This window comes from Danio rerio, chromosome 17, assembly GCF_052040795.2.
Source record: "Danio rerio strain M-AB ecotype USA chromosome 17, GRCz13ab, whole genome shotgun sequence".
In the NCBI taxonomy this organism is placed as follows: Eukaryota; Metazoa; Chordata; class Actinopteri; order Cypriniformes; family Danionidae; genus Danio; species Danio rerio.
Window position 1 is genome coordinate 34,300,378 of NC_141037.1, and position 13,408 is coordinate 34,313,785.

Here is a 13,408-nt window from a genome sequence, read left to right on the forward strand (position 1 = left end):
AACCAAACTGGCAACCGGTGCGCCAAATACAGCCTGCTAATCATGTCTGCAGTCTGTTTGATTATGCAGATATAAGAAGAAAAAAACACACATGTAAAAAACATACCAGCAGAACTTATTTGCATGTCATTTTAAATGCAAATGACTTTGATGGAGACACATTTATAAATGTAAAAAGACATTAGCCGCAGGAGTTGATGCAATTGTATGTCAGCATATGTGTCTTACGCAATTAACAAGAAATTGAGTGTTTTATTCTTCCTGCATAACAGATGTGTCTCATCTGATCTCTCCGTAAAAACTGAAGGTGTAACATGCAAACAGTGTGACTGTTTCTACTGTGACTCAACACTCCTGATCCTAGCAAAACGTTGCAAGATGTGTTTTAAATGTAAAATGTGGCGCTCTGATTATGCAGGAATTGAGGAGCTGAGAAGGCCATTCTTTGTGTTCTTTTTGAAGAATTTCTTTGTCTGATGAAACAGGGGTAATATGTGTTTACTGCAATAATACACTTGACGATTCAGAGACTGCCCTTGCCGTTCACAATATAAGAAGACAGAGTTTAATTGGACACAATTGCGCACCGGTTTGAGCTTGATCATGCTCCTGAACTTCCTCAATTCAATTTCATTCTGAACTGACTGCAGGTCTGTTGTCATGAACTCTTATGATGCAATAAAAATCGAATGTTTCCCGACTATTTAGCATGCAGAAAAACAGCATGTGAGCCGTCTGGGTAGTACAGCCGAATTCATTGTTTTTGAAAATAGAAGGTGAGAATGATGGGATGGCCTGCTACTTCTAGTGAGATTCTTCACGTGTGCAAATACAGGTGGGTCATGTGATAATAGTGAAATGCCAGATGTAGTACTACTTAAAACTATAGAATACACAAGACATGTCACTCGTATAGTTTAGAATAGGGAAAAGTGTAACTGTTAATATGGCGAATGAGGCCCGCCAATAAGGAGCCAATCATCGATCGCTAAAGACTGATGTTTTTTGAGGGGAAAAACTTGGATCAGACGTGTGCTTTTACGACAGTTTGGTGGTCGACAAACACACTGGAATCTCTGCAAATACTTGCTTCACAGACATAAGAAACATATTCACATAAAGCTTGAATCTCTACTTTTAAATGAACCAACTACACTTGAAAATAAACGTTTTTTGGTTTTATAATCTGTATAAAACCAACGCGAGGTACAGTCCGTCATGTAAAATGCATATCACATGACAGCAGCAACTACTCAAACACCCACAAACTTGTAAACAGAGTCTGCCTGCAAAAGAACTACAAGATCCAGTCATGCACCACTCACACACCTGCCCTAGATCCTGTCTGATTGCAAACACCCACAGCTGAAGCCACTCATGAACTGATTACATGGACTATAAAATGCCTTCCTTGTTTTTGATGCTTGCTTTGTTTTGTTTGTTTTACCCTGTCTGCTTCGTGCCTTTTCACTCCTTGCCTGTGTATTTGACTATGACTCTGTATTTGCATGTATACATTTCTTTGCCCCCGTGTTGACCGTAGCTTGACTGACCATTCTCTGTTCATTAAACTCTGCGTTTGGATCCGCACCACTTCTTTGTCCAGCGTCACTTCACATTACAAGATGATAATGAAATAAGCAAGACATCCTTTATAGCTTTGTAATTGTAAATATTATGCAATAACTGTATTCTGTATTGGGGTCTTGTGCCTGAATACTTTAATCTCACTCAGATCTTATAAACATGCGAATTATAAAATGTCACTTTGCTGTGGTTAAACTCTGCAGTGACTCCACAAATCTTTTGTTCTGAACTGTGACAAATATAATCAACATTGGATATCCAAGCAATCTGACTACTGCGGATGCATACATTCCCATATCGATGCTGAAACAATACATTGTGCAGCCCTAATACAAAGTGTACAAAAATAAATAGAAAATCTCTCTTTAGATTATTCAAATGTTTTGGACACTAAGAAACAAACTGCTGTTTTAAGAACTGTTTACTAAATATTTCTTTGTGGAACCTAGAATGGTTCTATTGTATCACTATGAAAACCACCTTATAGAACCAGAGTGTACAGTTCAAATAAAGCATTTAATTTAATTATTCCAGAGTAACTGGTGGTTCGTTCTGCTGTGGCAACCACTGATAAACAGTGAATAAAAGAAAGGAAAGTGAATGAGCGAGTGAGGGAGTGAGGGAGGCAAGTTACGTGAAATAATTATTATTACCATCATCATTATTACTATTGACTTTATTTCATTATTGCTATTGTCTGTACTGCATATTGAAAAGGGTTACAAGAGTAAACAAAATTGATGATTGATAAAAATGAAGAAAGGAAAGTTAAATCAGCATTTACGGTCAATTTAAATTAAAATATATGCAATTTAAATCTAAAACAGTTTCTCATTCCTTGCTAGATAAAAGAAAAATCTATTTAGTATGGGGAACATAAACAGTTGAAGTCGGAATTATTAGCCTCTCTTTGAATTTTTTTTCTTTTTTAAATATTTCCCAAATTATGTTTAACAGAGCAAGGACATTTTCACAGTATGTCTGATAATATTTTTTTTCTTCTGAAGAAAGTCTTATTTGTTTTGTTTCGGTTAGAAGGAAAGCTGTTATAATTTTTTTTGAAACACTTTAAGGTCAAAATTATTAGCCTCGTTAAGCTATATCTATAAATGTTTTTTTTTCAATAGTCTACACTTGCCTAATTGCCCTAAACTGCCTAGTTAACCCTTTAAATGTCACTTTTAGCTGTATAGAAGTGTCTTGAAAAATATCTAGTCAAATATTATTTACTGTCATCATGGCAAAGATAAAATAAATCAGTTATTAGAAATTAGTTAATAAAACTATTATGTTTTGAAATGTGTTGAGAAAATCTTCTCTCCGTTAAACTGAAATTGGGGGAAAAAATAAACAGGGAGGCTGATAATTCAGAGAGGCTATTAATGGCTTCAACTGACTTTAACTGTATTCACTTTTAATGACTTTTGCCTCAATAGACTAGTTGCAGCAGGTACGTGTATTAGGTATTAGAGATGTAGAATCTTTTCAAAATAATTTATGACCCACACAATTATTTTTCAGCTTATTCATTCATTTATTCATTTTCTTGTCGGCTTAGTCCCTTTAATAATCCGGGGTCGCCACAGCGGAGTGAACCGCTAACTTATCCAGCAAGTTTTTACGCAGCGGATGCTCTAGCTTTTTCAGACTATATTAATAATTTTGGTTGTTTTGGATTTTAATATAGGTTTACTAAGTAAAATGATGTTTTAATTAGTAAAGGTAACAACAAGGACAAAAGCAACTCAGTTTTCGACAGTATGAACACTCATGAACACATCCTTGAGACATAACTATTATGTGTGAATAACTTTTATAAGTGAAGCGATGAACTACCACCTATATCTCAGTCCAAACTGGTCAGAAATCAAATGAGCGTCACATGCTGCCTTTGAGCGCACTCAGCACCAGTGAGTTTGACACAAGGAGAATAAAATGTCATGCCACCCTCATTAGAGAAGTAGCAGTACTTACTGCATGACTGACGCAAAACTGATGCAACAACAGTGTCTGAATGAGCTTAATTGGCACACAAGTGTGTCTTGAACGCGAGCAAACAGGCGACACTCATGTGCTGATGTTTGAGACTGAATGCCATGCCCTCAGCTACAGATGACCGCAAAAGGGCCCTTCAGAGTGTGTGTGTGTGTGCGCGCACCTGGTTTTCATCATGTCATCGTGACCAAATGCCCCCACAAGTATAATAATGCCAGCCCTTTTTAACCTTGTTTTTGACATTGTTTGGTCCCCATGAGGAAAACGGTTCATAAAGCATACAGAGCGGACTAGGTTTAGGGGTAGTGGACAGAATATAGACAGAATCTACAGCCTGTACATTATAAAAATGATACCGTCTATGGGAAGTCTTCCTAAAATGACTGTGTGTGTTTGTTAATCAGTGTGGACACAGGGAGCTGACAGGTTTCCATTCACATCACAATAAATGCTGTTTTGTCTATCTAGGTGATTTACTGGAGTTGGCTATTGATAAACAAATTAGCAGTTGGAGATGTGAAGGTCAATTCTTGCAATGACTTCTCTGGGAGACACAAACATAAAGAAAAGATTATAGGTGGATGTAGTTTTGTGATACTAAAATACTAAAATATTAATAGTTGTGTTTATGATACGTCTACTTCTGCGTTCTGAGGTGATTTTGGGGCTCCTATGACCCTGTTTTTTGGGGCCCCTGTTTTGACCTGCCTTGAAATGTGTGCTTATTTAAGCTACTCATATATTAGCCTACATGTATTTTTGCATAAACCGTGCTACAATAATATGTGCATAATATGGATGTAGATGCTAATGTTTTTTTTTAAATAATATTATGCATAGTTAGTTGGTTTTAAGGAAAAAATGTAGCTGAAGTGAAGTTTATTCATAAACTAATTTCGAGAGGATCACGTGCTTATGATTTATCACGTCCAGTCTCGCATTTGCTAATCACTAATCTTCAAATCATATGAGCCCTAAGGCACCATAAATAGTCTAAGTTTTCAGTTCACTTTATCTTCGTTTGGAAGAAAACCCCCCTCCTCCCCTATTCTCCTCCTTTACCTGCAATTGGGCGGCACGGCGGTCCAGTGGTTAGCACTGTGAACCACACCGCAAGAATACTGCCGGTCCTAGTTCTATAGGGCCGGTGAGTGTTTCTGTGGGGAGTTTGTATGTCCTTCCCGTGTCCGCGTGGGTTTTCCCCGGGCTCTCCGGTTTCCTCCCACCATCCAAAGACATTCAACATACTTAACAATCAAGCTTGTCTAATTCCTTACGTTCCCTTAGCTACAGCGGCAGGGGAGTTCTGAGATCCACCGAGCTCAGGCTCCCTTCTTGCTCTGCCAACGGGAGGAAGCCCCGGGCTCGAGGAGCCCTTGAGCTCGGGGCTCTCTCCCGGGACAGCATGCCAAATAAGCTTTGTAAATCATCAGCTAAGTGTGAACTCTTGAAATAAGGTTCATAAAAACATACTGGATGGGCCTGACTTTTGAGTAACCAGTCCTGTAGGCTAGAATAGAGTTAAATATCTTTGCCCGAACCTGATGGTACCCAACAGGTTCGGGTGGGTTCGAGCTTAATTTCTACCATTTTAGACGAGGTCGAGCCGAGCTTGGCCTGTGCGGTAAATGAACCGTCATGTGATGCATATCGATTAGTGCGAGAAAGTAATCAAATAATTTGTTATAACATTAAAATCCATCCCTGCAAAGGTAAAACAAATGATAACGGAGAAGTCAAAAAGTGTGAATTTTGACTGCGTTGAGGCCAGTCGCCAGTTAAAAAAAAAGGTAATTCTAGCCTCCAAGGTATTTCGGCGGTCGCTCATACACTGCGTATTATGGTAGAGCGCTAAACAGCAATGTACAGCAAGCTGACAGGGAAGATGACAAGGTCACTCGCTACATTGAAACTGCTGCCATGGAAAACTGATGCTAGATTAGCCAGAACTGTATGCATCCTGGCCAGTAGCAGCATCAGTGAAAGGGTGTTCAGTGCTGCTCAGTCAGCGCAGAACTGCGCGAAGACCATTTACAGTGGATTCAATAATGTTCCTCCACAAAAACACAGCCTAATCTTGGTGAGTTAAGAATTTTCTAATTATAACTAAATGTTATTTAAACCATAAAATCCTAATGTAATCAGAGTATATAGCTAATGTTGGCATTATTCTTTTAGTATTCAGCTTCACCGTCACCTTAATGCCAGATTATGTTATGTTAAAACATGTATAAACAATATATTCATGAAATAATGGGTTCTGGCTTTTAAAAAGCTGTCATTTAAAATGTACTTGTAGGCTTGGGCCGAATTCTGTTAGGCTCAGGCCTTATCAGGCCCAACTTTTATGGTCTGATTACAGCTCTAGACTAGAATATTTACTTCATAATTTTGTGAAAATTATTCTGTTCTCTCATTCAAAAAAAAAAAAAAAAAAACATTACAATGATTTACATTTTGTAACAAGTCAGTTTTTGGGTCAAACCTGCTGTATGGGTGGAAGTGACAATAGCCATGAATAATTCACAGCTGGAGAGACAAAAGACACCCCCCACTGTCTAATGTTCACCCATCAAGGGCAGCCTAAAGAAATCAAGGACAATTGTAACAACTAAGCCAAAGTAGCTGGTGAGTGTGATTGCATTAGAAAAAACTAGATCAGACTGAAAAACTAGACATAGTGTTGGCTTCATACTGATTACTTTATAAAAAAAAATCTATTTGTTTTCAACAAGACTTACTGCATTTTAAAGTTCAACATGACTTTAAAAGTAGACACTACAATAACAGTATGTCTCATGTCTGTGTATCTTGTTTTTGTAGAGTTTTAGTTTATTTTAGTGATGCATTTCTAAAAACAGTTTACAGAGAGGCAAAACAGGCACTGTTTATTTTCCTTATTTTGCAAAAGCTCACACTTTGTTGTTATTGTGAGTGTACACAAAAAAGTAGACACCTAACAGATTCATATGGTGTAATTTGTGTAACCAAGATCAACAGAGTATTCTAAGTGTCTTTTGCACTGATAAGAAAAAAAAAAAGATGCTGGTCGTGCCGACTTCTCAGAGGGTTGACAAACACTTAAAAAAAACTATTTAAGTGTTAAGAATATCTATGTATGGAAAAAAAACATGTGAGCAACTTAATATTTTTTAATAGCTGGGATTGAGTAAAATATTAATATTTGTTTTAGTCTATAAAGATCTGATTTAATTTCTTCCAAATATTAATAAAAAAATAATTATATTGCCATGTGGATCACTTTTATATATTACATATATAAGTAATTTATTTCTTCAAACTATTTAAAATTGTGATTAAAATTATTACTCCACTAAATGTAATTTTCTAACCCTTTAATTTAAAACACTGGATGTTTGCTGTCTAAAATATAATATAAACCATTTTTGTTATTTTGATCAATCGACGCTATATTTAAATATGGTGTAAAGATGCATTTACAGTTGTCCAGTCTTCAGTGTCACACAATTCTTCAAAAATCATGCTGAAAATTAGATTTTCTACAAAAGAAAATCTTCTTATTAAGCTGCTGAACATTTTTGATGCATCAGAGAAGTATTTAATAAATATAAAGTGTAAATAAATGTAACAGAATCTGACTAAAATCTTGTTGTCCATTCCAGACCTATTGGACCTATTGGAACCCGCATGGACCCAAGATTCTCACAGAAATCAGACAAGTTTGGTGAAGAAAATTTGTTGGTTTGAGATTACAGTCAGTATGGGGGTGTGCGAGAGATCTGCAGAGTAACAGCCTGAGGTATCAACACCTTTGTCCTGCCCATTACAAACCACAGGAGAGAGCAAATTCTTCAGCAGGATAGCGCTCCTTCTCATACTTCAGCCTCCACATCAAAGTTCCTAAAAGCAAAGAAGGTCAAGGTGCTTCAGGATTGGCCAGCCCAGTCATCGGACATGAATATTATTAAGCATGTCTGGGATAAGGTGAAAGTGGATGCATTGAAGATCAATCCAAAGAGTCTTGATGAACTCTGGGAGCCCTGCAAGAATGCTTTCTTTGCCACATGACTTTATTATTAAGTTGTTTGAGTCATTGCAGAGATGTATGGATGCAGTCCTCCAAAGTCATGGGAGTCGTACACAATATTAATTCTTTTTCCACTGCACCATGGCTTTATATTCTATACTGTACATTATTTCTGTTAAGTGACAAGGCTTTTGTCTAAACAGAGTCAGACCTTACTGTCCTAATTAAATCAAGGCATGATCATATTTTATTTTGGTATATTAGTAAAATCTAGAGGCCTTTGCCTTTCATATAAGCATCTTCTGATCCCAAATGATCAACTAGAAGTCAAGGTATTATTTGTTGTTCCTAAAACTTGGATATGCAACAAGTCTTTTGTCAGGTAGTGTAGATGTCACTTCATAAATGTCACTTTTGATCAATGTAATGCTTGGCTGAATAAAAGCAATCATTAGCAATCAATGATGTGATGGGAAGCAGAACTAAAACATCGTCCTCTACAAATCTGCACGAAAGGTCAATCTATCAGACGTGTTGGGTTCATTAATTGCTCTTCATACTTGATAACCTAAGCAGCGGCACTCTGGGGACTGATGAAGGACAGTTTGCTTTTCAATCCTGTACATGGCTCGACTACAGCATGTTTAAAATGTGTCATGCAAATGTATTCATGAATGCTCAGAATTCACAGAAGCAATCAAACTTCATTAATCAAGCATATTAAATAATGTTAACACAATTCCCAACACATGCCTAATTAAAAAGAAAAATGCAGCTTCTGATCATTTACTAAGAATTCAATCCATAATATGTGGAGACCTTTGATATTGTTTAAATAACTCTGTTGTTAGGTGCAACACTATAATGACAAGAATCTCAATACACTAAACATAAAGCAGGCATTCATAGTAATAGATATAGTAGAAATATCTGCAGTTTCCCAAAGAACCATTCAGTGATCATTTATTTAAATAATAAGTGTCTTTTCTTTTAAAATGTAAGCTGTTAAAAACATTTGACCAACTCCAAGCTTTGAGTGATATTCTAGGCGCACATCCAAAAACAGCTAAAAGAATGCTGTAATCAACACATGTTCTGACCATGACAGCAATAACATAAATATCTGAATAAGACTTTTTTCCTTGGGCCAATTCGTTTGACTGTCACATCAGCAGAGATATCCCTGTTTCACCAAGCAGCTTCTGTCATATTAATGAAATGATAATAAATTAATGATTAAGTTCAAGAAGTCACAAATCAATTAAAGAATCAGTCTTCACATTGACCTTATTCTTTCATGCAAGAGTGGCCGCAGCCATTGGAACCTTATTAGCTTAACACTTTTGGTCTCTTTCTCTCATATTTTGCCATAAAAAGCAGCTCCTTATACTGAATGATGTTGCAAAGTAGTATTTTCCTATAATTTTATTTCGATTTTCATGTACAGTCATAAACAAACTTGTGTGTAGAGCAAGTAGTTTGACCATTTTCATCCATTTGTTATTCCTAGTCATTTCCTCATTAGCACATAAATCAGAAATCCTAAAACAACTGCAAAAAAGAGGTTACTTCTTCACTGCAGAATAAGGTGAATAGAGTACAGCAGTTACCTATAGTAGTGATGACGGTCCCAGCAAAGAAGAAGGAGCTGCTGAGGTCCCACATGCTGCTCTCATTGGAGGGGTGACCGGATGGATTGACCCCGGCCCGGATGGCTAACACCACTTGCTGTGGATGAGAGAACAGATTTCGGAAATAAACATCAAAAAGTGCTACAAGCCTCTATAAGCTTAAACCAATGACAAGAGTGAAAAACAATATTCATTGTCCTTCACTAATCATGTTTAATATTCTCTTTCTGATTTTGATAATAATGTAATATGCATATATGGTCACAGACATATCACCCTGCAACCCAAGAGGGGTTACTGGGCTGAGCCTGTTCAGTACCTGGATGGGAGACCACATGAAAAAACTAGGTTGCTGTTGGAAGTGGTGTTAGTGAGGCCAGCAGGCGGCGCTCAACCTGCAGTCTGTGTGGGTCCTAATGCCCCAGTAAAGTGAAGGGGACACTATAGCACTTTGGGTGAATGGGCATACATGATAACTTCACTATATAAATACTATGATGTAAATGTGCACCTTCTGTAAACCTGCTTTGGAATGATAATTATTATGAAAATCCTATACAAATAGGCTGAATTAAATCGAATTGAGCTTATGGTTAGTTCCAGCAGTTTCTGATTCTGATATCTATCCCAGTGGTGTGTATTTAAATTATATATCTGGTCCCTCTTCACCAATTCTACACTTCCTCCACCATTCAAAACTTCTTGCTCCTAGCCAGGGCCGGTGAGGGATTCCTTTTCAGCCCTGGAGTTTCAATCCTTAGACCGGCCCACCTCAGTTCACAACTGACTATATTAAAATAAGGTAATTTCTAATTCAGTTTCTAATGACACTATCATGTTTTTTTTTAAGGAAACAGCTGCTTTAGAACTTCAAATGTTTTTCATAAGTATAAGAACATTAAAGGGTCGCTAAATCTCCAACACTATTCTTTAAAACCTCACAATGTTCTTTCCTGCAATACCTGAATATATATTCTGTGCTAAATTCTTTTTAGATATCCAGTCCTTTGTAATGATGGTCACAGTAAAAATAAAATATGTACACCTACATAACTAACCCTAACATCATTATAAGTCTTAACACTAAAAATGACAATAAATAAATAAATAAATTACTCAGGTGAAGTTTGAAGTCAGGTCGGCAGCATCTTAACACAATGTGCTGACCATTGGACTACAATGGCGCTATTAAGCTGGTGCGAGACTCTTTCCACCACAGTATTACTTTCTATTGACAGCTTAATCTTTTTATCCCCTTTTTAAATTTCTGATCAAGGTATGTCAGTTTTTTTAATGTAGTGAATCATCTGATTTTCATTGAGCAGGTGTAATATTCATTAATATTAATTATTCGAATTCTTCTATTCACAAAGGTGCCGCTGTTTGGGTAACTGTAGCTGTTGGTGTAACCTGCAGGCTGCATTTTGCTCACTGAGCTGCGAGAAAAAACATAAGAAGAGCGGACCTGCGGCAAAATAATGAATAAAAAGAGTGAGGCTATAGTCAAATAAAAAAAAAATAAAAAAATTGAGACTGCTGAGAGTGCAAGCAGCTAGGAACACCGGCCCTTGCGGCCAAAAAACAGACCAGCCCACTGGGAATTCTCCCGGTCCTTCCGATGAGCTAATCCAGGCCTGCTCCTAGCTTATTTATGTGTTTGAAGTATTTGTATAAGGAGTATTTTCTGTTTAGGGACAGGGATCCTATAGGTGTCATACATCTGTGTCACTATTGCAAGGCACTCACACAAGATTACCACAATCCTCCCTTTCCCCCGCTTTAAAAAAGGAGCTCCCCCCAAGGTACACAGTATAGTTATTACACTGGATTCAACTGCAATCATACGAAGATTCAAGAACACATTTGTTCACCCTCAAGGTTTTGTTTGCCTTTGTTCTGTGCATGAGAACTGAGTGTGCATTTACTACAGTATAGGCAGTATGATACTTGTGTGTTGCGCTGCTCACAATAGCAATATATCATGCAATGTAATGTGTGTATTTATATAGCGCATTTACTGTGTCTGGCCATAAACCCAAAGCGCTTCGCAATCATGAGGGGTGGGGTCTCTCCACACCACCATCAGTGTGCAGCATCCACTTGGATGATGCAACGGCAGCCACCGGACAACAGCACCAGTGCACTCACCACACACCAGCTAATAGTGGAGTGCAGAGCCAATTTGGGAGATGGGGATGATTGGGACGCCAAGTTGGGTAAGGACAGATGAGGGTTTGGTCAGGACACCAGGGTTACACCCCTACTCTTTTATGAGAAGTGCCATGGGATTTTTAAAGACCACAAAAAGTCAGAATCTCGGTTTAATGTCTCAACCAAAAGATGGATATAATAGTATAAATTATAAAAATAGTAGTATATTATAATAGTATATACACATATCAAATATGTCATACTGCACAGTACACGTGCATGACCTGTTTTTGGTTGTCTTGTCTTGGGACAATTTCTGTCTATTAAGGATGAGAGAGCTCTCTGATTTCTTCTAAAATATCTTAATTTGTGTTTTAAAAATGAATGAAGGTTTAATAGGATAGGAACTACATGAGGGCGAGTCATTCATAACAGAATTGTTATTTTTTCATAACCTTCTTTGGCAACATTTAACGGTGACAATAGAAAACTTTGGCTTCATTGTTCACCCAAAAATGACAAGTCATCATTTACTACCTTCTCATGTCATGTCGACTGTAATTTTTAGATGCATTCTGCCTTCAACAAAAGCAAGAAAACATTACAGGGTCAGAATGACATAAAGGTGAGCAAATAACACATTTTCAGTAGTAGAAGCATTGCATGAATATAGGGCACGTTTATTTAAAAACTGACACCTGCATTTCACATTCACCCTTTTACTGTATTTGTCATTTTAACAATGCTATTTCCAGCAGCTATTGTGCACAGAGGGATGTAACGAAGCAGACTGTATGGCGGGCTCCAAATGCCCTCATTCAGGGCCTCGAACAAACACACAGATCTGTTCTTTATCAGTGCTCTACAGCATCTCTGGATTTTACGTCCCACATTACTGTCTCAGCTGGAGGTTAGGACAGAATTTGGTCTGTAATTTAATTTACCGTCGAATCCGTTATAGTAAAGGGCTGCCTGATCAGATGTGTGCGCCTGTGTTTGTGCAGAGAGATAATCTCATTCGTTTTATTCTGAAGAATAAGAAAGAGGTGCATTTGAGATCAATATTTTTGCCTAAGACCTAAAGTAACTTAATGCTAGCTAAGATGGAACTGACTAAAATCAAGGAATGTGTAGCTTTTTAAAGAGATTTTTCATCCATTTTACACTGAGTGGAAGGTCAAAGCTTTGCTGGATTTGTTCTGTTCTTATTTCACAAGTATACAGAGACTGAACTAAGTGAAGGGCAAATGGTGGAGCTGTCCAAGGTCCTTAACTCATAACTCACTCATTCTTTCTTTCCAGAAATTACACTTGACACGGGGTTGTGCATGACATGAGAACATGCAAGATACAATGTGCAAAAACAGAAATTGCCGTTGCTAAAATTGCAAAAAGGCGATGCAGTGGCACAGTAGGTAGTGCTGTTGCCTCATAGCAAGAAGGTCACTGGTTCGAGCCTCGACTGGGTCGGCTGCGTTTCTGTGTGGAGTTTGCATGTTCTCCCTGCACTCGTGTGGATGTCTTCCGGGTGCTCTGGTTTCCGCTAAAATTGTCCATAGTGAATGAGTGTGAATGAGTGTTTATTGATGTTTCCCAGAGATGGGTTGCGGCTGGAAGGGCATCTGCTGCTTGACAACCTGCTGGATAAGTTGCCGGTTAATTCCGCTGTGGCGACCCCGGATTAATAAATGTACTAAGCCGACAAGAAAATTGATGAATTAATGAAAATTGTAAAAAGTGCCACTTACATGCTGTTGTAGTGTCTAAATAATTTTAAAGTTTTATTTATAAGGGAACTGTATGGAGAATTGCCTTTGTAAACAGTTGCATTTATGTATGATGTCCAAATAAAATATTGAATTGTAAAATTATAAAAGTAAAGCTGCAATTAATGTCCAAATATCAGAAAATTGAACTGTATTCATTTGATTCTCTGAAGTTTATTGAATAAAGGGGTGTCCAAACTTGGTCCTGGAGGGCCGGTGTCCTGCATATTATAGTTCCAACCCCAATTTGACACACCTGAACCAGCTAA

The 13,408-nt window shown here is 37.6% G+C and overlaps 1 protein-coding gene across 4 annotated transcripts in view; it reads right to left on the reverse strand.

Moving 5' to 3' along the window:
* Positions 1-13,408, reverse strand: part of kcnk2a (potassium channel, subfamily K, member 2a) — a 42,488-nt gene that overhangs the window by 17,644 nt on the left and 11,436 nt on the right. For all 4 annotated transcript variants that reach the window (XR_015513578.1, XR_015513577.1, XM_087290780.1 and 1 more), the window contains exon 3: positions 9,202-9,319. Coding sequence is in view for 2 of the 4 variants with exons in the window: in XM_087290780.1 (XP_087146906.1) it covers positions 9,202-9,319 (118 nt within the window). In the remaining 2 variants the exon portion in view is untranslated. The remainder of the gene's footprint in view (positions 1-9,201; positions 9,320-13,408) is intronic.